At 33.9% G+C, this 26176-nt stretch overlaps 4 protein-coding genes across 5 annotated transcripts; 3 read left to right on the forward strand and 1 right to left on the reverse strand.

Annotated features, from left to right (window-relative positions):
* The first annotated feature begins 304 nt into the window (after positions 1-304).
* On the forward strand, positions 305-1054 carry LOC140885327 (dehydration-responsive element-binding protein 1B-like). The gene has a single exon (XM_073292294.1). The coding sequence runs from the start codon at positions 405-407 to the stop codon at positions 921-923; it is 519 nt and encodes a 172-aa protein (XP_073148395.1). The 5' UTR covers positions 305-404; the 3' UTR covers positions 924-1054.
* A 13975-nt stretch (positions 1055-15029) lies between these two features.
* On the reverse strand, positions 15030-21478 carry LOC140881292 (lysine--tRNA ligase, cytoplasmic-like). Of its 2 annotated transcripts, none has more exons than XM_073286478.1 (17): positions 21342-21478; positions 20592-20657; positions 20289-20454; positions 20109-20202; positions 19376-19461; positions 18663-18775; positions 18501-18563; positions 17606-17731; positions 17240-17522; positions 17062-17158; positions 16818-16974; positions 16247-16390; positions 16063-16131; positions 15840-15983; positions 15660-15715; positions 15409-15443; positions 15030-15293 (listed from the first exon to the last, which is right to left on the reverse strand). In XM_073286478.1, exons 1-17 carry the CDS (start codon positions 21342-21344, stop codon positions 15265-15267), a joined length of 1731 nt encoding a protein of 576 aa, XP_073142579.1. In that variant the 5' UTR covers positions 21345-21478; the 3' UTR covers positions 15030-15264. The 2 variants fall into 2 exon arrangements, with proteins under 2 accessions (XP_073142579.1, XP_073142578.1); XM_073286477.1 differs by having other exon boundaries at positions 15409-15446.
* Positions 21479-22307: 829 nt separating this feature from the next.
* Positions 22308-23573, forward strand: LOC140878558 (uncharacterized). The gene has a single exon (XM_073282163.1). The coding sequence runs from the start codon at positions 22308-22310 to the stop codon at positions 23571-23573; it is 1266 nt and encodes a 421-aa protein (XP_073138264.1).
* A 791-nt stretch (positions 23574-24364) lies between these two features.
* LOC140878559 (protein ANTAGONIST OF LIKE HETEROCHROMATIN PROTEIN 1-like) lies at positions 24365-25714 on the forward strand. The gene has a single exon (XM_073282164.1). The coding sequence runs from the start codon at positions 24395-24397 to the stop codon at positions 25712-25714; it is 1320 nt and encodes a 439-aa protein (XP_073138265.1). The 5' UTR covers positions 24365-24394.
* The last annotated feature ends 462 nt before the right edge of the window (positions 25715-26176 follow it).

The raw sequence follows: 26176 nt of genomic DNA on the forward strand, positions 1-26176 counted from the left end.
CGTGGTTTTTTCTGTATTTGCATGTGCCTAAATTCTCTTCACCGAAACACGTGTGTTTTTACTCTTGTTTTCTTTATCATTATTTCACTTTTTATGTGTTTTAGTTTAATAATATTATTCCTTCCCCACGTCAACTTGGTGACCAAGCATGCCATGACATAATAGACTCTCAATTTTCTTCCCATAAACTACATATTCATACACGCTACACATATGTACGTATAATAAATGTAACGAAGATTTGTTTGTATATATATATATACACACACAAATAGATTTCTAAATTCACCTTCATGCAAAAGAATTGTTGTCAAGTCCAAATGACAAAAAATATACTTTGATTATTATAAAGAGATCCAATCCTCAACATATATATAACTTGAACTCGTTAAGAAAATACACTCATGAAGGAAGTGCTCGGTGGTCGTGGCGGTTGCGGGGGCATCCGGCGGAGAGATGAGAGCAGACCGGTGTTTGAAGCGGGTCGACGCAACAAGAAATCGAGGACCTTGACGTCGCGTGGTGAGAAAGAGCCACCACAGCTGAATATCAAGCTTCCCGATTTCATGCAGAGTCTCCCACAAGCCAGGTTAGCCTTACGCGACGCTGTCAAGAATTTTCGACCGTCGAGCCATAGTTCTCCAGCGTCTGTCACCGTAGAAACCCTCGTGGAAGAAACCTGTGATGTGATTGATTTTCCAAGTATGAAGGGGATAGTACTGGAGGATTCATCCATGGATTTCGTGATCGGATTCGTAGACGAAGAGGAGATGTTTAACATGCCAGGCTTGGTGAATGGCATGGCGGAGGGAATGCTTCTCACTCCGCCGGCTATGAAGAGAGGATTCAATTGGAGCCATGATATTCATGACCATCAGCTAGTTGATGATGCCAATTTCTACATTAATTTGTGGGCAGATTAATAATTATACATCATATATATAAATTGGCATTTGACTGGATTGATCTGTATATCTTTGTCCTTCAATATATACACATTTTGAATTAATCTTACGGGTTCATATAAGGTGTTACTGATTTGTAGACATGCATAATCAAGAACAGCTTTTATAATATGCTTGCGCGTATTAGGTTTGAAATCCTTTTCTTCTCAAGAATTGAATGTATTCGAAGCAAATTTAAATACTTTATTTAGTAAGATATTGTAGTGAACCAGTTCGAATCACCAGTAATTTATAATTTTAACCATGCAATTAGCATAATAACCAATATAATTAACAACAAAGTAAATTAAGGAAACTTAAAAATTGAGTACAAGATAAACCTGCGGAATACAACCATAACAAAAAAACCCAATGTATTTGTGCAACCATATTTACAATATGAACATAACTGTAATTAAGCATATAAAAACTTCCCAGCAGATCCTGCATCTAACTCTGCCTCGATCTTCCAGTTCTGTTCAACCTGAGACATGTCCTGTAGAATGAGGAGTCCAATAAAAACAAGGACATGAGCGATAATTGTTGAGTACAAAAGAATGAGTATACAAAATTAATATGATGCATGCATGCAGCATGAGATGACTGAGAGTGACTAGGCTAGGCGCCAAAGAGTATGTGGCACCATCTGATAATCCGACCATGGGGTGACTCATACACTCGTCTAGATCATCGTAAAATCAGTCTCCGTCATTAATGTGGTAACTCCCGGTGTAAGACAATATGAACAAGTATAGGACTGAGCGAACCTGTGATAAAGGTTAACTCGATAGAGATACGGATCAACGTGTATGCGTGCATGTAGTATGTATATAAAACCGTAAAAAATGTATCATGATACAAAAATGCAACATATAAGCATGCATAGATCAGCTGAAAATCTTAGTCGATACTTACGTATCTCTAGATGATAGTACAATTAGCTAGAGTCTAGGTTCCAAGCCTAAAGTCAAGTAATTATCATATCACTAAGTAAAACCTTTAACTAAGCTAACATATACTCTTATATTTTAATAAAATTTTCGGATCATACCTTCATCTGTCATTAGGTCGCTGATGTCGATAGTCTAGTTTCTAATCATACTATGATATTATTCCATAAGGAGCTCACTATTATATCTTTGGGCCATCGATATATAGACTGATTTATAGAGAGAAAAATGTGAATTGTGATTTAGGAATTCAGCCTTGGACCCCTATATATAGGCCGAGTTGGGAAGCTCCGAACCCAAGTTCGGACATTTCGAACTCTCCATGTGTGACATGTTTCCAATCGTCGGAGTTCGGACATTCTGATCACATTTCGGAGGTTCCGAAGTCCCCATGCAATGGATGAGTCACCGATGCATGGACAACTCATTGAAAGCTGGCTTCGGAATCTCCGATCGGACTTCGTACCTTTCAATCATCCACATGGCACACGTCCAATCGTGCAGTCATCGGCTTATTTGTCTTGGTATAGATCGAACGTTCCGATCATGGTTGGGACCTTCCGAAGTGACCCTATGGTTCCGAAGCTGTACTTTCGAACACGTTCGAATCTTTCGAACTCAGTCCGAAACTTCCGAACTGCCCTGCTTCCGAACTTGTCAAGGGTTCAGTTCGGTGCTTCCGAACTGTACTTTGGATCTTTCGAACTTTCCTGTAGTTCCGAAGCTTAGAGTTTATACTTTAATCTCATTTAAGCCTTTGATTCGTTTAGTTAGTAACTCTTAATCATGTTTAGCATTTGATTAACTCGAATCAAGATACGAGTTACTACAGATATGATGTAATATTATTTAATATATGTATATATTCCGTGATGTGCGGAAATGGTTCCACATTAACACTCATACCAGAAAAAGGAAAATAAAAAAGGTTAAAATTTCAAAATTGAAGTATATATCAATGTTTTTTCTTTCCATTTTTAAAAAGGTTGACCCGAAGGGGACCCCATTCCAGATGAGTCAGAGGCTCATTGGCTCATGCGTAGGTTAAATTGAGAGATGTGAACGAGCGGCAGAGACCTGAAGGAGGGAACAACATGACCAACACCCACAATATTTCAGCAGAAAATATGCTCCACACGGGTATCGAACCCGCAACGCTGGGGAATCTTTTCCCACGTCACCTCAATTTTTACCAACTCACCTATGTTCCTGTAAAAATTTCTATTTATTTATATTTAACGTGGTCAACAACACAAAATAATTTGTAGGCACCATTTATTTTGCATGCGTTATTTTTGACGTTTCAACTCGTATTTAATTTATTAATGATAAGTGTAAATAGCGCCTTTGATCATTAATGTTCTTGTGGCCTTTATAATTTAAAATGAGTTATGCTATATGTAAAATGAGATTTGAGAGTTACATATTGGAATATACATTACAATTAAAATTATCAAATTATTCTAAATGTATTTTTGAAAGATTTTTTAAAATTCAAGAGTTTTATCATAATTTTGAAAAAAATGTGTAATCCAATATATAAAACATTGTGTACATGTAACATTTTTCGATTAAAATACAAATGTGGATGCGTTTAGGAAATTGTAAAAGTTGTATACAAGTACATAAAGTACACCTTTTTATTTTTATTTTTATTTTTTGCAATGTAGTACATGAAGTACATAGGGAGGGGAGTGTTGAAATTTCCATGTTTACTTGTAAAACCAATTTTTTTTTATTTATCAACTAATTTTTGAAGAACCTCTCAAAAAGAAAAAAAAAAAGATTTTTGAGTAAAAAAATTCAAAACTATATATACATATAGATAGATAGATAGATAGATAGATAGATAGATAGATACAAATGCGTAGAGAGACAGAGTGTGTGTGTGTGTGAGAAGGATAGGGTCATTATATATACTAGTCGTCGTGGCACATGCGATGCGTGTGTAAAAATAAAAATGACGAAAATTAGATATTTAAAAGTATTGCGATGCGTGTGTAAAAATAAAAAATAATAAAAATTAGATATTTAAAAGTATTTATATCTTTATACAAAACAAAAATAAAAATAAATTCAGAAAAATATATTGTAAAAAAGTGGATAGGAAATTCGGAGGATGGAGGATGGAGGTTGTTGGAAGGAGTGAGAAATGGGAACGAAGTTGAGAGAAAGAGTGTGTGATGAGTGTATAAAAGGAATAAATTGGTTAAAATTCACCATGACACCAAAATCAGTTAGTATAGGTTGCTTAGACTTAATAATATAAATAATATATGGTAAGAAAAATATGGGCTCAAACTTAAGATGAACATGCTAGCTAATTTGACATGCGAAAGTGTAATTATTACGTCGCCCGCTATTAGAAAATAATTGATTAAACCATCGATATTGACATTTTCAGCCGGCAGACAACCGATATCGGCCGCTATATTGGCGGCGTTAGCATCCACTTGCGGCGGTTGTCGGCCACCACCAACGCCAAACACGCAACGGCTCAAATGTTATCCATGCATGATATTCGATCGTTAATTTGCTCCACCTAATTTTTATTGCCAATAATCAAATATATCAGTGAAAATTATATATATTAGGATAATTACCCAGAATAAACTGAATTGTAAGATGTATAATTATTTATCCAGTGGGAAGTTGAAAATAAATTTTCGTGAGTAGGTGAAATTACCCAATATTAATACAATAAAAACTCATGTGAGACGGTGTCACGGGTTAATTTCGTGAAACAGATCTTCTATTTAAATCATCGATAAAAAATTATTTTTTTTATGTCACATCCATGCTAAATATATATATATTCCTAAATTTTCTCAAACGTGACCAAAGTAATTAAAAACCATTAAAATAACACTGTATTGTAATAGAATGGTATTATATATATAAATAGATTACGCTTAGAGTTATCCTAATTACTAAAAAATAATAGATCATGAAAACAGAACTAAATAGTCTAGATCGCTCAAACTTCAATGCATTATTAGGATAATACTATGTGTACATAAAATTTTACATAGAGGGTTACACGTCATATAAATTAAGAATGTATATTAAAATTATTTTAAAAATCAAGGATTCCAAGGAGTTGGTCTCGTCTGCCTCCGTCTTGCTCAACAAAACTCTCAACGATAAAATTATTATTTTTATTTTATTATTTATTGTACAGTTTTAGGGATGTAAAAATTGAATCCGATCCGAGTTGACCAAAAAATTATCGGATTAAGGTTGAGGTTTTGGGGTTCGTGTATCACCCAAAATATTTGTTTTCTTATTTTTAACAAAATAATTAAATACACAAAATAATAATCAATTTATTTTGATTTAAATACATAATAATAAAATCTCACTTATATGGTTCTATATAATTTAAATTTGAAAATTTAATTGTACGAAATTTAAAATATACTTACTACACAAAATAAAATTTATTTTTAAAAATCAATGTCTGACAAAATAATTATTACATGTTGAAAATCTATGATAAAATATACAATAATTTTTTTTCAAACATACAATATATAAAAAAATAGTAAATATTTCTTAATTCTATAATTAAGTACAAAAACTTTTAAAAATTTCTCATACCAAACCCCAATAAATCAATAGTGATCGATCTGAACTCGACTAATTATAACCCGATCAACCCAACCTACATGATTTGATTTTTTTTTGTTTTTTTAAACAAAATATTAATTATTACTCATAATAATAATAATAATAATAAATATATTTTAATTTATATACATAATAATAAAATTTCGTTTATATATGATTTAAATTTTAAAGTTTAATTTTAAAATTTTTAAAATTTATTTAATATAAAAAATAAACAATTATTATTTTTGTTGAAATTAGTAAAAATATATATTTTTCATAATTATTTTTTAAAATTTATAAAATAATAATTTTTGTTGAAATCGGTAAAATTAATTCTACAAGTAATAAAATAAAAAAATAAAATTTTAGTGAAAGTTTTTTGAGCAATATAAAGAATTGTAGGTTGTAAAGAAAGAAATTTTAAAAGAATTTTGTGATACTTTCCAAAATTAATATGGCGCGTAAACCTCTATAAGACTCGGTAAATGAGACCCTACCTATACAGGCATTGCCTTCACATGCATCTAACGGTTGATATTTATCAATAAATGTAAGGGTCCATGATTTTTTTAGTGGACCCCGCATGTGTTGATAAATTATCATCCTTAGATCTATCATGAGGGTAATGTATATATAGGTAGTGTAGTGACCCGTAACCAATTAAGGTAATTAAGAAATTAATTAACAAAAAGTAAGCAAATTAGGTCAAGAGCAGATCGGACATTCCGAAATGTAGATATCGGAGGCTCTGAATGGGATCGGACGATCCGAACAGGATTAGGGCTTATGTCATCACTTACGTCACCAAGGTGACATCATGGCTGACGTGTATATGGGACTTCGGACAATCCGAAGTCGAGTTCGGATGGCCCGAACGTGTTCGGATGCTCCGAAATGGGGTTCGAACGGTCCGAAATCCGTCTATAAATAGGGAGCCGAGATTTCATTTTCAAGCGCACTAAATTCCTCTTCTCTCTTGATTCTTAGCCTTCTAACTTAGATCTAGGAAATTCTAGGCGTCCTTGTGGGAATCCGGAAGTAGCATAGCGATCCAGGTGTCGTAGCGGAGCTGTGGCCTAGTTTTGAGGCAAGCGACAGCAAAGGGCTGACTACGGATGCATGTATAGCTTTGGCGTCCTAAAAATATTTAGGAGTATAGAATAGCTTAGTTAAAACTTTTAGAACTTATTTAGTAATGCATGGGTAATTGCATTGTAGTCTCAGTAGACTGGACTAGTAGGCTTGAAGTCTAGACCAACGGAGCTAGGCTTTGACCAGCAGGGTTAGAGGTACATAAGTACTGATCGAGATAGCCGACATGATATATATGTTTATATGTTACATGAGTATGTTCTATGTGTTTTATCATGTTTTAAGGCTTTAGCACATGCATGTTTTTACGGTAGACTGCATCTAGTATGATGTGAGTAATGACAGTTTCCATCGGTGATGAGTTACTCCTTATGGATTCGTGTCTGGGGAGGCTCAGCCCCTGGTTTTGCTATTACTAGGAGCGACCACGATGGTGGAGTAGACGCTATAGTGGATAGGAGAATACACGAGTACCCCACGGAGTCGCTCTCTTAGCACGGTACTCTGTATTCATGGCGTCCTAAGTAGACTGTTTTACCCAGTATTTTAAAGTCATTTGTTTGTTGCATATTAGTTTATATGTCATTGCTTTCTTATTGAGCGTTGTCGCTCACGCCCCTGTGTTTGGTATTTTTGGGTACCTCGTGGCGGGGCAGGTTTGAACCTGGACGGTCCAGGTGAATCGCAGCAGGGTTGAGATTGTCACATGTTGCAGCGAAAGTTTAGTGGTAGGGCTTGTTACCCTAAGACTTTCAATTTGGTTGTATAAGATTATTTATACATTATTTTGTCGTCGGTTGTATTCTGCCGATTGAATTTGTTGTATTTTAAATTATCCGCTCTTTACGCTTTAAGTATTTATTGTATGCGCTAATTAAACTCTGATTAGGTAGTAGATCCGGGTAGGGTCGCTACAGGTAGGTTTAAATGATTCATAAGACTTTATGTACACATAGCATTATCCTACGTATTATAGCATATAGATATCTAAGAATCGGTATATAATAAAGATTCATATTTTACAATTAAATTTTCCAAATTAATTTTAAAAAAAATTGTGAGTACACTTGTCAAATAAATAGGTCTAGATAATATAATTTTGTTACTGAATTAAAGTTCACGAACTCTAATCGTAGTAACGACTTTCATTTTAAGTAATTAAAATATCTAAGCATGTTTAAAGTATTAAAAAATAATTAAGAAGTTTTTATTTGAGAAAAATAAGTAGAGAATCAGCTTCAGGAGGATCCAATGACCCGAGTATACAAGCATGATAAGTTCGGAGGATCCCAACTTTTCAGAAGAAGGAATTGAGTTCGGAAACAAAAGGTAAAGTTCTTAAGATCCAAAAGTGAGACCGAAACGTCCAAAGAGTTGGGTCATGCGAACTAATTAGGTGTCAAGTGAGTTCGGACACGTGGAAATCATGTAAGATCGGAACGTCTGAAGAAGGGATCTGTGGGGACCTCGGGTTGCTAATCTCATCTTAAGGGATAATTAATGAATAAGCATCATTAACGAGACAATAATAATTCAATCTGAATAAAATTAACCAGAACATTTGGCGACGCAAAATCACGTCGCAGAAAGAAACAAATTTTTTTTTTCTGGACCCCATGCGCGCCCGCGCCCCTCTTCAGGCGCGCCCGCGCATGGGTTTCGTGCAGAATCTGGAAAAATGATAAACATAACAGTTGTAGATCTTTGTCTTAGCTTTCCAATGCCGCCAACCTCACCCTAATCGTAATTTTCAGTAAAACGTTATGCTCATTCTACCAAAAAGGTTTGGTGCAGAAATTTACATAAATTACCAAAGGCTACAACAAAGATCACAGTTGCTAGAGCTATTTCAAATCTGAAAAATTGCATACATAATCTCAACATGTCCCAAGCATAAACACATGCATATCTAGACATAAAAATAATCGCATACGTGTGTCTAAGTTGCAATACAATAAACTCAATTCTAAGTTTTCAAAGCTCAAACTAAATCAACATCTTCTAACATGCATTTGACAGCAATTTATTCTTAGCCCGAAGTCACCACATGCTAATATTTCTCAATCTCAAGCTATCCAGGCCACATCTGACTCGCTCATGCCCCAAACCTGATGTAATGCACACATACAAATAAAGCAACAGCTGGATAACTTCGGTGAGAATAAATCTCAGTATGAATAACATGCATATACATCATTTAAGCATATAACTCATTCAAATCATGAATGTCATATAATAACATAACATGCTAGCATTTATAAACACATATTCTAAACCATAGAAATATCTAGGTTAATGCATAAATGCAATGCATGTGCCAAGGAATAGGCTATCAAATCTGATATTAATAAATCATAGTTTTGGGATCCCGAGGAAATAAAATCTTCAACAAACACCAACTCACCCAATCGAGGTGAAGTTGAATACTTTATTTTCCCTGAATTTGGTGCAACTATAGTGAGTTTTCTGGCTCTGGAAGTAAGTCTACATTCCGTGCCACTCAACTACAGTCTTCTAAACGTCATATGCACTCTAGGCCTTTCAACCCTCTGTGCTTTACAGGCTGAAGTTCAATATGAATGCAACATGTTCTGTATGCATTACATGCTATAAAACAGCTTGAACACATCAATCATATAATCATATGAGCACATAATAACTCAACGATACCAACAAATCTGTAAGTATCACATGTAATACATAAAACATGTTCAATATAGAAAATACTATAAATCAAATCAGACAAGTAAACATTTACATAAATATTTTGGGATTTCAAAAAAATAGCTATCTTGAATAATCTATCACATTTATGTAAACGTAAACCATAACATATATGAAAACGTGCATGTATGTGATTTTAGGCAACTCAATAATCAAAACAACCTCGAGTTATTCTGCCCATCTTATTAATGTCTATTCATACCTGTATTCTGAATAACATATCTGACACTCTTGCACTTCTTGATCAACTACAAGCTGCCCAAATCTGTCATCAAATTCTGCTCATTTCAATCTTTGCTAATTGAAGGTGTTCTTGATTCAATCTCAAACACTTCAAGTCATTCGAACTCGAACTCGTCGATTCAAATTCGATAATCTTCAATTCAAATCTGAAATAGATTATAACATATCTAAACATCAATTTCCAATCTGAATCGATGATTCTTTAAAGCTTATTCAGTTCAAATCTTGCTAATACAATCGGAATACAAACCGACGTCGCAACTATTCGAGTTCGATAAATCTTTCGATTCAAATATCATTATATCTTCATTCTAAACATAATCTCATATTCAATTCATCCACAAGAAACTTGAAGATGAGCTCTAGACATTTAGAATGCATATCAATTCAAAATCTTGAACCGACGGCGTAACGGATCAAAATCGGAAATTCCAACAGCATAAACATCATCTTGTTAATCATTTAAGCTCAATATCATCACCAATTCATCCACTTATACACGTGACCAGAAGCTCTTAAAAATTCAGATTGTACAAAATTCTTCAATAATTCAAAAACATGTCAAAACGACGATCTTTTCTCGATCCGTCTTAGATATGCTATCGTCGTATATACTAGAACACGTTTATACAATCAAATCATAATTATAACAACAACTTAAAATTAAAACATGGTATAACTTCATAAAACTTACGTCAAAACGTAGCACTCGGAGCTGTGATCGCAAATATATGCTTAATCGAAAATTCTACCGGGCGGATTGAATTTAATCGGGACTTGAAGGGACAAAAATGGATTAACCCTTCGTTTTTTTCTTCTCTCTCGTTCAATTCCGAACATTCTGATCCCTTTGTCACATTTTTATGGCCAAGTTGCAAGGAATTTTCAGTTTGGTCCCTGAACTTTGGCCTAATTGCAAATCAGTCTCCGGACAAGCGATTTAATTCAATTTCAATCCTAAATAATTTAAGAATAATATAATTTCATTCTAAACTCTAAATATTCTCAAATTAAATATTTTCGGATTAAAATTAAATCATTTTGGACCTTATCGCATTTTAGTCCTTGAACTATTCAATATTTGCAAATGGGTCCTTGCTCGGATTTCATCCTTAAATTAAATCCTTGATATTTATTATCTTGGAATTTACATCTTAAATTCCATAAATATCAATTCAATTATTTTTAATCTTTTAATTTAAGAATTCCGAATATCAAAATCTTAAAATCCAAAAATACTCAAATTAAATATTTCTGACCCGAAATTGAAATCTCTAATTTCCATAAATTCTTAAATTCATATTTTCTCTCTTATTCGGAATTTAAATCTTAAATCCCATAATTAAGAACTTAATATTTTCGGGTCTTACAGGATCAGACCTTCCGAAGATGTTCGGACCTACCGAACTCGAGATCGGAACTTTCGAAGAGAGGTGTTCAGAGACGTGGCATGCATGTAGGTTCGGAGCTACCGAACCTAAGATCGGAGCTTTCGATCGTTCTCTATAAATAGGGCTCGGATACCTCATAGTTGGTATGTGTTTGAGTGTGTGGGTTTTCAAATCAGTGTATATTTTAGTGTTTCTAGTCGTATATATTCTCAAGGGTCGGGCGATAATGAGGTTCTATGGGACTTGTGCTTATGTCAGGGACTACAATATCAACGGCATACAACAGACGCGAGTATAATTCTAGACTCTTAGTAGTTATTAAGAGTTGCTATATATTATAGTTTAGTTAAGGATTTTAAATAAGTTATAGTGATATGATATTCACTTGAATTCTAGGCTTGACCTGTAGATAATTGTACTGCTAAACCAGTGAGTTGAGGTATGTAAGTACAGACTGAGATAGTTAGCCGAGTATACATGTTTAAATGTTGCATTGTTGTCTGTCATATAATGCATGATATTACTGCTCATGATTTGTGTGCGGCATTGATATACCATGTTGAGTTTGTTGTCCTTTCGAGATAGCCTGTTGTTTTTAAGGTTGCTCAGCCCTAGTGTTTTCTTTGTACGACTGGGTACCGTCAGACACCTACAAAACTTACAGGGCAGCGCGTGGGGTTTACATTTCATGGTGATAGTCCAAGATCGAGTTCAGTATGTATGATACCCACTGAATCTTTGGAGCATCGTGCGCATAATGGAGACACCTACGTTCTAAGCATGATATTTCCAGATCTTGATCTAAGTGTACTCGAGCATTCATATTTCATGTTGCATGTATCATATAGACTTGTGTACTCATACTTTCGTACTAGCCGTTGACGCTCGCGTCTCTTCTTTTATATATATCCGATACTCCATTCGACGGGACAGGTTTGATGGTTGACCAGGAACTGGATCAGTTTCAATCGGTGACAGAACTTGGGAGCAAGGTTTGCCGGTAGTCTGGTACGTATAAGTTGATTTCTGGTATCTTCATTCATTCAATTGGGTTATATATGATTTGTCTTGGGTTTTCAGTTATTTATCGGTTGTATTCTGTCGAGTTAGCATTTGGTTTAGGGTTTAGTGTTTACCCTGATTTTTTTGTTTAAGTTTAATTGCATGCTTAAGTTTTTTATTAATATGTGATTCGAAACGGGTCACTACACTAATTTGGAAATCAACTCATTTGAAAATTTTAATGTCATTTATTTAAGAAATTATCATATATAAAATCTAAGAAACTTTTCATCCAGTCATTTTCCAAACTAGTAGACTTTGGAGCAAATTTTGAATGTCAAAATTAGCATATTTTCTTCATGCTGGAGACGAAAAACAATACTGCAATTTAATATATATATATATATATATATATATATATATATCATCCAATTTTCATATATCTATTACCATTATAAAGCAAGAGAATCATATAAAAACTATTTTGATAATTTTAAGTGATTTTCCATTTTTACCCTTTAAAATGCAAGAGAAAAACTAACTTCCATTTATATGTTAAAAACCACCAAAAACTTCCTATATTTTTTTCTGAAAAAATTTTATTTCCACAATAAAATCATAAAATTAATGTTTGATAATCAAAATATCATTTCCGTTAATAATATATTATATTGTCGGAACCATTGCATGTCTAATCATTAAAATATATATATATATATATATATATATATATATATAATATTAAATAAGGGAAAGTTAATATGGCCGGTGAGACGACAAAATCAGCATCATAGATTCATAGTTCACTTTCAATCAAATCGATTGTAAACAAGCTGTCCAAAATAAGTATGCTTCACAAGATTTCACTATAACAATATCACTCCGCATTAAGTCAACACACTCATATACTATCGTTCCCACTTAACAAATTTACGTGACCAAATGTTGAAGTAATTTCTAAACGTTTTTTTGGTAAGTGATTTGGAATAATAATAATATATATGCGCAAGCGCGCGCACACGCATACTCAAAAAAGTAACTATTGCTTGCAGAATAAGCTAGGGTGAGTTTTAGCCCAACAAGCCCACATACTAAGTGCATGTATACAGATATTAAATAATATTTTAGTTAAATACGAAGTCTCTTGAGAAAAATATAGTAACGACTAAAATAATTTGATTGAATATATAATGTATCATATACTACTTTCTAACATGTTGTTTGATACATTAAATTCTTAGTAACGAATTTTAAAAATAAAATTTATATTTTGCATCTAGTTTAGTCCACCGTAATTTAAAATTATGACTACGCCCCTGTATATACTAGTATTTGAACTTACAATGTGTAACATAAAACTTATTTCTATTTCAAATATAATTAGTTATCTATTATCCCCTTTATAATAGGGCTGGAAGTTTTAAATTAAAGTTTATTTTAATAAATTAAAATTAGTTTGGTGTTACACAGTCATACCAATTCTAGCTTTAAAAAAAATAGTATAGTATATAATAATAATATAAAAAATTCTTATAAGACGATCTCTCCAGCCAATTTTATGATATGATTATCTTATTTGACCCGACCACATGATTAGTAATACTTTCTTTGTAAATATTAGAAGATCAATCCGTCTTGCATGATACTTACTCAGTAATATATTATAGATATATGCATATATACATACATTTTACAATTTTATTAAGAGAGAAGATTTTGTGCAACGATCTCACATATATATATATCTATAAGAAGGATCGACCCGATCCAAACTTGCAGTGAAAATAATTACTTTTCGGTCAAATCAGCATATATTATAAAATATATTTTTGACTGAAAAAAGTAATATTTTCCACTCAAATCAGCATATATTTACAATATTTATTCATAATAAAACTAAAAAATATATTGTTTCGGTAAAAAAAAAAAATTAATGTTAATAAGTTGAACATAAAAATAATATTTATTCAAGCTATTACCGAGTCTAAATAAACTTATTAAATATAAACTATAAGTTTAGATATTCATTAAAAATAAATTTTATATTGGAGAAAAATAAAATATTCTTATTAAAATTTTTAGTTTTATTCTAATAAATATATTTTTATATATTTACCTTTTATTTGCGAAAAATATATAAATCAAATGTCAAAACTATTATTTATTCATCTAAGAGCTGACTCACAAGCCTAACAACAAACTATTTACGAACTAACGAGCCGTATTAAACGAGCTTTAACTGAGCAAACTTGGAATATTTTACATTCCCTAAATGAAACAAACACCTGAACAAGGCATTGCATCTAACACTAATTTTATGCATGACATATATTCTTTTAAGAAATTGTTTTATTTAAAAGAAGTGTAACCAATTATGTGTTGCCAACATCAAGAGACATTGTTTGGAACACTCCGAAAAATCCTCCTCTACCATCCACTTATGTTCAAACGTGAAGCGTTTTGTGTACTTTAATTGTTTGATATTGCTAATGCAATTCATCATATGATGCGTTTTGTGTACTTTAATCGTTTGAAATTGCTATCCATCATGAGTCGACAAGCGAATGAAATTATACATAAATTAATTCGAAAGGCTCTTTTTTCTGTCTGAAATTGAGTGGATTGATGGTATTTATTCACGTTGATTTTTTGTTCATGTAACAAATGACTAGACATTTTCGTGTCAATGATTATTGATCAGACCTTCAAAAAAAAAAAACAAAAGACTCGCAACTTATACGCGTAAGGATTTGAAATGGAGATGTTTAATATGTGATCAAATCAACTTAATTGCCCTCATTTAATTATAAGATGACCTTTTTGTCGACCCATAGCCCTAGGATGTAGCATTTAATTCGAATATTTTGTGATCAGTGTATCATAAGATGTATTAAATTTACGAAATTATTACTATATATGAACTTATCGATTTTTTAAATCTCAATTCCATCGAACACAGGAGCAATTTGTTGGAAATCAGAACTTGCTTGAAAAGGTTATGTGAATTCAGAATTGGAAAAATTAAATTCTTAATCAAATCTTTACTGTATTTAGGGAAAGAAGCAACAATGTAAATCCGGGAAAAATGAAATTTCATTCTTTCATCATCTAGTATACCCTGTACATGTAATGCATGCACAAGGAGTTTCAAATATCATCGGAATCAGCGAAAAAATGAGCACAAAATATAACATAAAATTTGCCATAAAGCAACCCGAACAGAACACAAATTTAATACAGTTGGCCCCTTTCACAGAACTTAGAAACAACTTACCTGATTTGTTTGGTGTTAAATGTCGGTCGTTTCTAGGATAGAGCAACGATCTTTTCAAGATCTGCATTCGTGAGAATAAATGAGGTTAGGGATTCAAATGAAGAAACTCTTTCGGTGAAACTCAAATTTCATCGCTGTCACTAAATAATTTTACAAATAATAATAGATTATATTACCTTGAGAAAGAAGAGGTCCATCCGGTGATTTTGCGCTACTGGTAAGAAAATTGCAGAAATTACAATTTGTTGATGTCATTAAAAAATAGGATGTTTAATCCAGGCTTTTACATGAATATTACATGACCAGGTGTCTTGAATTTTATAAAATGACAGAAAGTAAGCATCATGTTCTGGTGTAGTGAGGGAGGATCAAAATGGAGATTAGAACAATAAAGAGATACAATAAGAAAAATTCAGAGAGCTTGTACCTTTCTTTGGTCAAAGGTTCATCTTGTGGTTTCATTGCTGGGAAGAGCAAAACTTCCTGCTCATAGTGATGAGTGAACAAATTATTAAGGTAGGAGAGTGCAAGGAGATTAGTAAGAAGTTAAAGAAGAAAAAGTCGAAAAACAAATTATTGTTCTTGGAATCGTAGTGATAACACTAACCTTAATGTTCTGTGAGTCGGTCAGCAACATTGTGAGTCGGTCAATACCCAACCCCCAACCACCAGTGGGAGGTAACCCATATTCAAGAGCAGTACAAAACGTTTCATCTAGCGCCATTGCTTCATCATCACCCGATTGGCGGTCCTAATTTAAGATAGAAACTTCTTCAGAATCCTACAATATCGAAGTTTACATAAACTCTAGGTTTCATAAATATTCATACCTTCAGCTGATCAGCAAAACGCTGGCGTTGTACGACAGGATCATTCAACTCAGTGTATGCATTGCAAAGCTATCAAATTGAAAACCGAGAGATAGAAATACAGGCAAGTCAGAAATGCAAACCCTAAAGGAAATAAATAGCAATAAAGAAACGGATTAACGAGATATCTGATGACACCACTTACTTCATGCTTGTTGATGAACAACTCAAATCTCTCAGTTAGGCCTGGTCTTGACCTATGCCATTTTGCCAATGGACTCATGATCTCGGGATGATTTATAATAAAAGTGGGATTTGTGCATGTCTCCTCAAGAAAATGACCCACAAGCTGTATTTTCGTAAAAGTTTTAAGGCAATTAATGAGAGAAAAAGATGTGAGTTAGGCAGTGATGGACATAATAGAAGAGCAGATCGATGGATCTTCACAAGCAACCAACAAGCCCAATGTTATTTTACCCGTATTTGATCAAATATTCAGTGACTAATGTCATTCAAATTTATTCGAACAAAGTAATATGAAAATGATAACAATGCCACACTTAAATTCACAGGTTATGATCACAAGCAAAGGAACTGACGGGCCCTAGAGAAAGTAAGTCCATATGAAGACTTTCAAGTCTACACCAGCATGGGCCCTCGATAATATTTTCAGCTCCACAAGCCCATTGTGCAATAACGCAGTCAAAAATGTGAGGTAATAGCCATGTTTTTCTCATGTAAATTCAAAGAAAATATAAGAAAAGAGAATATCTTACTTTGTCCAACAGCCTAGTAGTTGTTTGAGGAGGGGGACATTTGATTTCAAATTTTAAGCACGCATCCGCCAAATATTTATTGGCTTCTTCACTGGAGAGGTCCTTGGGTATGTTAAGATTTGCCACCTTCTCTAATTCATCTATCATATCAATTCTCCTGTAAAGGAAAAAAAGAAAAATTGCGAGTTAAATATTATTGATATTGAAATGGATGGGATGTAAATGAACAAGCTAATCAAGAAACCTGAAAGGAGGAGTGAAGTTGATTTCAACGGGATCCACATCCAATCCATTGGCATGATATTTAATTTTATAGCCACCGGTAATTTCCTTGATCATTCCTGTCCCACATAATTTGTTCATCAAACTCCAAGACAGAAGCAACTTCTTCGAGTCAACAATAACCTATATTTGGTACTCACCGCTGAGCATTTCTTCTGTCAGCTCCATTAAGTCATTGTAATCCGCAAACGCCATGTAAAACTCACAAGTAGTAAATTCAGGATTGTGAGTCAAGTCGATCCCCTCATTCCTGAATTGTTTGCCTATTTCGTAAACACGGTCTAAGCCACCGACAACTAACTCCTTGAGATACAGTTCAGGTGCAATACGCATAAAAAGTTTCATGTTGAGATCATTGTGATGGGTCACAAATGGTCTGGCAGCAGCCCCCCCAGCAATCATGTTCATCATGGGCGTTTCAACCTTAAAGAAAACAGACAAGAAGAAATTTGAGTTAAAGCATATAACCAAGCTACTGACAGAACATCGTTTTAGACTACGCATACCTCCAAAAAATCTCGCATATCAAGAAAACTTCTGATGTAAGAAATAACTTTTGACCTGGTCTTGAATATTTCCCGAACCTCCATGTTTACCATCAAATCCAAGTAACGCTGCCTATACCGTGTTTCCTGGTATGAAATGTTCCAGTACTTGTAAACAGGTTTCACATAGATGGACACAGTATGAATACATTTAAATTAACCACAGAAATAACTGAACGGATGGATAAAAAAAATCATACAGGCCACAAGGGGTTGTGCAGTGTAAAGATTAGTTGTTAAAGCAAATTACAAACAAACCTGGGATCAGGTGTCCACATTGAACAATAAAGAAAAGCCCATGTATTAGTGTTATAATGCTTAGTTTTGAAACGTTCTTTTTTCAATGACCTTACTACGCTGACTGGAAAACAAAACAATGATTCTTAGCAGCTCGATATCACAAAAGATATCAAACTGATAGTGTTTGGGTTATAAATTCAGTAAATAGATATGTAAATCTCAAATTACAAACTCGAAGTTTTCATTTTTATGCGGAATGCTCTGCAATTCAGAACAAGAAAGAAGATAATTAAAAGTTATCAAAAACATTGTTACTAAAATTGAATCCATGGAGTAAGTCCTCTGAAGTGATGACAAGAAAAATAACTTCATGGTCAAACCCAGATATTTCTTGCTTGCTATGCAGTTAAAGAAAAACAAGTAATGTTTATACTGTAGAACTATCTAGTAGTTCATCACGCATATGTAATATACTAACTTGTCTAGGGTGCATTAATTGGTTCCCAAAGACCTTGTTTCTGGATTCAAGTCCCAAAGGGTGCAGTGTATGTGTGGGTAAACATAAAAAATAAATAAAAATAAAAAACAACCAAGCAGATAAATGTCCGTTCAGTACCTGGTCCTTCAATGCATACGCCTCGAGATTCCTACCACTTCCTGGGACCCAAACATCGGTTACCTGTCCAGAGTAATTCAATGCCCATGAAGTCATACATACTAATTCATTAAATTGGTCAGTAAAACAACAATTGGTCAGCAACTGGGAAAAAAATCTCACCTTCGCATTGTCAAAACCCAGACCAATTTTTGGCCGTGGCATCATATGTAGACAATGAGAAAGAACCATAAATGTTTTTGGGAAAATACTCAATTCTCCCCTTTTGCTTTTACCTACAAATTAAAGAATTACATGAAGAATCAGGAAATGTGGCATCTAAGAGTAGGATGATTAATCACTTTACAAGGAACTATGAAATCATACTACTAAATATCAAACGATCTTCCTTAAATTACATCGAACACATCATATCGAATGAAACAAACATTTGCCAACAAATCGTTATTCGATACAAGCATCACATACCATACAAACCAACACAAACCTTTCGTTCAATACCTAAAAGTTTAATTAAACTATGTGCCGTTTCGCACGGAGCAAACAACAGATCTAAAACATGCAACAGCTATCGAAATGCCTTCAATTGCACACCTAAAGTAAAATTCCACAAAAGTAAACTTTTTTATCTTGGGCAAGTGCATTCTTATAAAACTTAAATCTAGATTTCAAATAACATATGTTTATCGATTTTCTTGAAGGTGATTGTTTTATTTTAAAAAAGACATCAAGGTATACACTGTTTTAGAGACTTAACGTTTTTGTACTCAACATATTATCAGAGATGTATGCAAATTTGCAAGTAATGTTTGAAGAATGTTTTGCATTACGTAGATGCCTTCATCACAGTCATGACTCATGAGAATGACACAAACCTGGAAACCCAATGATACCAACGATATCGCCTCGCTTGACAGAAGAATGAAATCTAGAAAACTCTTCCTCGTCTAATTCGGAATACCTACACGAATGATTATAATGATGGTGAGAGACCGTATGCCACAAATTAAAAAATAAGGATATTCCAACAAAGAAAACATAGTATGTGTTGATCTATCCTCCAACATCATTGGCACAGAAACAGCTTATTTTCGTCGCTTTGTCTTCTTTGTAAAACAGAAAATTGGAAATCAGAATCAGGAAACAACATGATAGAAATAAGAAACTAACTTGCAAAATTGCCATTCTGTTAAATGGACTATGTACAGGGCTTTCTAAGAAATGAAAAATAATTCTCCATAGACAACTATTTATACAAGCAATCACAGATGAGGAATTGGCTGAAAGAATATGCAAAATTCGGTATGCTTCTTCAATGATTATCTAGCATTCAGAACCACAATTGAGATTGTTCCTGGTTACATGAGACATCTTGTAATATAGATTGCATTCACTAGCTCCACCATATTATGTAGATTGAAAATAGAGTTTTGAAACAATAAAACATGGTCAAAGCATCCAAGGATTAGCAATAGATAATTTGGAAAAATGAAGATAACAGGGCACAGAGGATGGGCTGCAGTATAGGGCAGAGAGTTTGGGCTTCAATAAAAGGGGTCCATATTCACAACAGTGATGATGTTAGCAACCAATAATATATGCAACTACCTTGCATCAGTCATAACTTGAACTTTAGCACCACCACCATGCAAATCATAAAAAAATAGCTTTGATGATGATGAACGTTTGTTCATTAAACGCCCTTCAAAAGAAAACATCAATAAAAATAATCAAAAGTAGTGCACTATTATCACAAGCAGAACAAATCATATATACAGTCTCTGGTACCAGCTATTCTTTCTTCGACATTCTCTAGATGATCTCCGCTATTTAAACTTCCATAGTTCTTTACATATTCAGGGATAGTCAATGTAGCTTCAAATTTGTGAGGATACGGATTGCTTCCAGATTCCTTCTGAGCAGCAAGAAATCTCAGTCTATTTTCATAATATTGCTGCATGAAGAGTTAAAACATTTCATTCAGTAAAAGATTCTAGATTGCCTTGATAGAGGAACAAAATAAGTCCCACCCGATCCCATATTGATTATTAGGAAGAGAAGAAAGAAAAATAAGGGAGAAAATAGACCTACCGATGGATCCATGCCCTCATCTTCTGCAGCAGGTCTCCTTGCTGGCTGCCTTGGCCTGGCAGCGGCCTGGATTTGATGCCAGAGTCATAATAATGACCAGATAAATATATAAAAATATTTCCCCAAAGCCAACAGATTAAATTATGGAGTTCAGAATCAAACAAAAAAGAAATCATTTTCCTTGGAGTATGAAACAGTCAATGAATAACAGGAGGAAAATATAAAATAGCCTATCAAATTGATGCAAAAGTTCTATAAGACCCACTTATCAAGTAAATCTAATCCAAATATCCAAATACAAAGAAAACTGTGAATTCCTTATAGCTTTACAATATATTCATGATTCATCACCAAATGCAAGCATCTAGCTTTTCTCCATTAACAGAACATTATTGCAGTGTGCAGGTTCACACACACGGGTGCATTAATTCTGCCATATGTTCCGTAATAATTAAACTTGGGTAAAACGCATATTTAAAAACATTCATAAATCAGAAGAAAACAGATATATTCCTTTTAACAAAATTCTCCACAGAATAAAACGACATAAACAGACACTAAAATCCTAGTACAAACTATTTACAGTCCTTCGAAAGCTTGGGTAACCTTCTAAACAGGAATAACAGCCAAAAACAAGCCGATATGAGAAAATAAACAGCTCAAGGAAATTGACGTTCAAACAGAAAGATAAGCAACCAATATAATCACACACAAACAAAGCATATGATTGTGCAATAAAATCGAAAGTACCATCGAAGTCTCTGAAGTTCGGGAATAAAAATGATGAAGTGCGATGCCGCAGGCCAATTAAAGATAAAACCCTAGTTTCTGGGGGGAAGACTAAAACCTTGGGGGCTAACGTTTCTATACGATGCATACATATAAATTTGTAAGGACTGGGCTTAGTTACTGTTGTTTCCGAATTGGGCTTTAAGCCTTTAAGTCACATTTGGAAGGCATTTCGTAGCAAAAATAAAAAATGAACCTGAATTGACGGCGGGTTGGGAATACCAAAACCCAACTGTTATGGGTTGCAGGTTGGGTGGGCCTAACCCACTATAAAAATAAAAAAAATTTAAAATTTTTTAAAAAATATGAAAAAAAATCATACATAAAGTATTAGAGCACCCACAATGGGTGTTCATTGGGTGTTATTAACACCCAATGAACACCCATGTGGGTGTTCATAGCATTGTGGGTGAGTGTTATTAACACCCACCCACAAGTGAGAGATGTGAACGCCCATCTTCTTTTATTTTTTTTTTTTAATGTAATGGGGCGTGCTTGCACGCCCCATCACTTTCTTTCTGGCGCGTGCTTGCACGCGCCAGAAAGAGAGTGTGCAGGTGCAGACGCGGGCCCCACGCGTCTGCACCTGCATTACTTTATTTTTTAAAAAAAAAATTTAATTTTTTTAATTTAAATAATAATAAATAACGGTAATATATTCAATTATTTGTCAGATTGTGTCAAACTAGTACATTTTTTAATGAAATTTTTTTTTTTGTTATTTAATTTATTTTATTTTTAATATAAAAAAAAATAAATAAATAAATAAATTATAACGGCTAGTTAACGGCTAGTTAGAATTTTCATCTATAAATACCCTTCAATGCTAACACCAAAATTCATTCCACTTCCAACACTCTTCAATTCTACTTTCATTCTCTCCTATATCTTTCTTACTCTTTTCTGAAATATTATTTTCTATCCGAAATGGATGAAAATACGAGGGCATATCTTACATATTTGTTAAATTCTACACAAAACTCGCAAGAAAATGCATCTTCCCAAAATCCACAAATTCCACCAACTCATCAATATCCACATCCATTTCCAAATATGCAGTTTCCTCCACAAAACGTTCAAAATTTCCCAGGATTTGGAAATTTTATGAGCCATCCGAATTATACCTCCAGAGGTCCACCACAACCGCTTCCAGCCGAATATTGGCAAAACACGAGTCATCCACCATTCACGCCGCCAGTTCTTCAAGGCTTTGGTACCCCATACACAACTGGTACGCATTTTTCATCTTCGATGCCGACTGAACCTGCATCTCCGACTTTTGTCTCAGAGACTCAACTGTCCGATCGTGAATCCCCAATCGAGGTGGTGAATTTAGAAAAAACGATTCCGAATGATGAGGGTACGAGAAAGCGTTCGACTTGGACAAAGGTTGAAGATGAGGTCTTGGCCAGAAGTTTTGTCACAATCAGTGATGATCCAATAATCGGCAATGACCAGAAGGCAGATGCATTTTGGGGACGTGTCGCAAGCTACTACAATGACAATCGTCCTGCAGGTTCAAACAGCAGAAAAGCTAATGTTATACGGTCACATTGGCACAACACAATCCAGAAGAAGGTAAATCTATTCAACACAAATTACAATAGTATTTACAGTTTATATCGTAGTGGTCACAGTGATGAAGACATATTGAGGTTTGCGTATGAAAAATATCGCGAAAAACACAATGGTGTTGCGTTCAACCTCGAGCATGTGTGGAGAATTGTTAAAGATCATCCAATGTTTACTCCACAATCCGATGATCACTTTGTGGCCACAAAGAAGACGAGGACCTCTGAGTCAGGAGCAAGCAACACATCTTCCAACCAAAATGTGAGCATAGACATAGATGACGAAGATAATCGTCCAATGGGTAGGAAGGCTGCAAAAAGAAAGGGAAAAGACAAAGTCAAATCGACCATGGAGGATCTGACAGTAAACTATAACAGTATTTTTTCAAAGTTCAATGAGTACACAAACGTAAAGAAGTCTGAAGTCGATCTGAAACAAAAACAACTTGAAGTTGAGGAGATTAAGGCAAAAGCTTCCTTGTCCAATGCAGAAGCAAAGAATCGTCGATTGAGGTTGAAGGAGTACGAGATCTTGAACAAAGACACCTCGGAAATGACTACTGAGCAGCTTATCATACATGAATGTTTATGCAAGGATATCAGGTCCAGTTGGAATATATAAACTGTTTGCGCATTTCGATTTATTATATTGTTTAATTATTGCATTTCGAAGTATTTGTATTGTTTAGTTATTGTATTTTCGAGTGATTGTAATGTAGTATTTTCGAGTGATTGTAATTTTTAATTATTGTGGTTTCGAGTGATTGTAATTTTTAATTAGTGTGGTTCCAATTATCGTGATTTAAAATTTTTATCAACTTTGAAAACTAGTCATTACAAAGTAGTAATATCAAATGTCTAATTATCCAACAACTTGACTTATTAGATTACAAATAAAATCAACTTACAACTTTTTTCGAAATAAACAAAATTATATTTTCAAAACATATTGAGTTAATTAATAGATTTCAAAGATATATAAATATATGGTGCTAAGAAAATAATCTAATCTTTGAAGCAAAATGAGTTTGATAAAAGACACGGCTAAACAAAAAAGGAAAGAAAATATGGTGGAATTGGTATAATTATTAAAGTTGTTGGATTGCTCAAGTTATGTGGATTTTCTAAGAATGCAAGCCACGTTAGGTATCTACTATAATCAATTTTTGAGACTTTTTTTATTAAAATAATATAAAAATAAAGAATATATATTAAAGTATACAATTTGAAAAAATTGATGAATGTATTAAACTATTTTTGCAAAATAGTCGTTAGAAACTATCCGTTGCAAACTAGCCGTTAGAATCTAATCGTTGCAAAATAGCCGTTGGAAACTAGTCGTTGCAAGATATCCTTTATATATAGACACATTGTGCTAAGATATTTGCATTTCACTAAGATAACTTTCACAAACACATATACAACAATATATTTCCTCCGAAAATGTCTCATTCCACAGACAGCTCTAGGTCAAGTTCCAGTTCGACAAGCGAAGAAGAAGTACATGTTCAAATCGATGAGCAAGATGATGATCCGGTAGAAGATCTGATGTTAATGGTACTTCAACAACACCAACAAGTTATGGAAGCATATCAGAGGAGAGAAACACGCAGAAGAAGGAGGTTCATCCAAAGAAATCGTGAAGCCGGTCATGAGAGGCTCGTCAATGATTATTTCTCTACAAACCCGGTGTATCATGATGGAATATTTCGAAGACGGTTTCGAATGCGAAGAGAGTTATTCCTTCGCATAGTGACTGCCTTAGAGAATCATTCGACGTTTTTTCAACAAAGGGAAGATGCTGTGCGAAGAAAAGGGTTGTCACCACTACAAAAATGCACCGCTGCGATTCGTCAACTAGCTTACGGAGTCCCTGCAGATCATCTTGATGAGTACCTACGTATGGGTGAATCCACGGCCATCAGGTATCTTTTCAAGTTTTGTGAATACTTGGTTGAAATATTTGGTGATAGGTACTTAAGAAGACCAAATGCTGATGATGTTCAACGTCTTCTTCAAATGCATGATGACAGACACGGCTTTCCTGACATGTTGGGTAGCCTTGATTGTATGCATTGGAAATGGAAAAATTGTCCGGTTGCTTGGAAAGGTCAATTTACAAGGGGACATGGGTCACCAACAATTGTGCTAGAGGCGGTCGCGTCTCATGACTTGTGGATTTGGCATGCCTTCTTTGGGGTCACCGGTTCACGCAACGATATCAACGTGTTATATGAATCTCCAATCTTCAACAACGTCTTGCAAGGAAATGCACCGGAGGTTAATTTCACGGTGAACGGCACTACATATACGAAAGGTTATTATTTAACAGATGGAATAATATATCCCGAGTGGGCTACTTTCGTTAAGGCTTTTCCTTGCCCGGAGGATCCCAAGAGAAAGTTGTTTAAGGAAAGACAGGAATCTGCAAGAAAAGATGTCGAGCAGGTATTTGGTGTGCTCCAATCTCGATGGGCGATTGTCAGAGGCCCAGCTCGCTATTGGTATAGGAAAAAATTAAAACAAATAATGTTAGCATGCATTATTTTGCATAACATGATTATTGAGGACGAAGGAGGTCACGTGATAGATTGGTACAACGATGAAGCGGATGAACTTGCACAACCTATCCTAGGATCCAACCGAGGGTTTCAGGATTATCTTCGGACAAATTCAGAACTACGTGACACTCAAGTTCATCACCAACTTCGCGCGGACTTAGTGGAGCATATCTGGGAGAATTGCAACAACATGAATCCGTGAATTAATATTGTATTTGTTATTTTTAATTTCTTTGAATTGTTATTTTTTTAAAGTTATTGTTGCATTTGAATTTAATAATTTCGTGTATTGAATAAATATATTAAAATGATTTTATTTATTTTTAAAATTAATTAAATTAAAACTTAAAATATAATATTATAATTATAAATATATTATAAAATGTAAAGAAAATGAATTTATTTAGTATAAAATAATTTTATAATGTTGAGTGGAATGTGGGACCCATAAATAATGAGTGTTAATGTTAATAGGATTGTGGGTGGAAAGAAGGATGTGTTATTAACAGTGGGATCCATGACTTTTGATGATGTGGAGGGTGTTATTGGTGTTATTAATGGATAGGGTTGTGGATGCTCTTATAATTGATATACATATTTAAAAACTCATTAACAATAAATTATTCATTATAAATAATATAATATTTTTTAAAATAATCAATTA

Source organism: Henckelia pumila, chromosome 2 (genome assembly GCF_033568475.1).
Source record: "Henckelia pumila isolate YLH828 chromosome 2, ASM3356847v2, whole genome shotgun sequence".
Classification (NCBI taxonomy): domain Eukaryota; kingdom Viridiplantae; phylum Streptophyta; class Magnoliopsida; order Lamiales; family Gesneriaceae; genus Henckelia; species Henckelia pumila.

Bases quoted from the DNA above. Each gene is read 5' to 3' on its own strand.
- LOC140885327 (XM_073292294.1), top strand. From the start codon at position 405: ATGAAGGAAGTGCTCGGTGGTCGTGGCGGTTGCGGGGGCATCCGGCGG.
- LOC140881292 (XM_073286477.1), bottom strand. The intron at 20,455-20,591 runs GTAGGTCTATTT...CTCTTCATGCAG, and splicing joins ATGAGGGCATGGATCCATCG to CAATATTATGAAAATAGACT. The intron at 16,975-17,061 runs GTTTCTTGATTA...TTTCCTTTACAG, and splicing joins AACTTCACTCCTCCTTTCAG to GAGAATTGATATGATAGATG.
- LOC140878558 (XM_073282163.1), top strand. From the start codon at position 22,308: ATGGATGAAAATACGAGGGCATATCTTACATATTTGTTAAATTCTACA.
- LOC140878559 (XM_073282164.1), top strand. From the start codon at position 24,395: ATGTCTCATTCCACAGACAGCTCTAGGTCAAGTTCCAGTTCGACAAGC.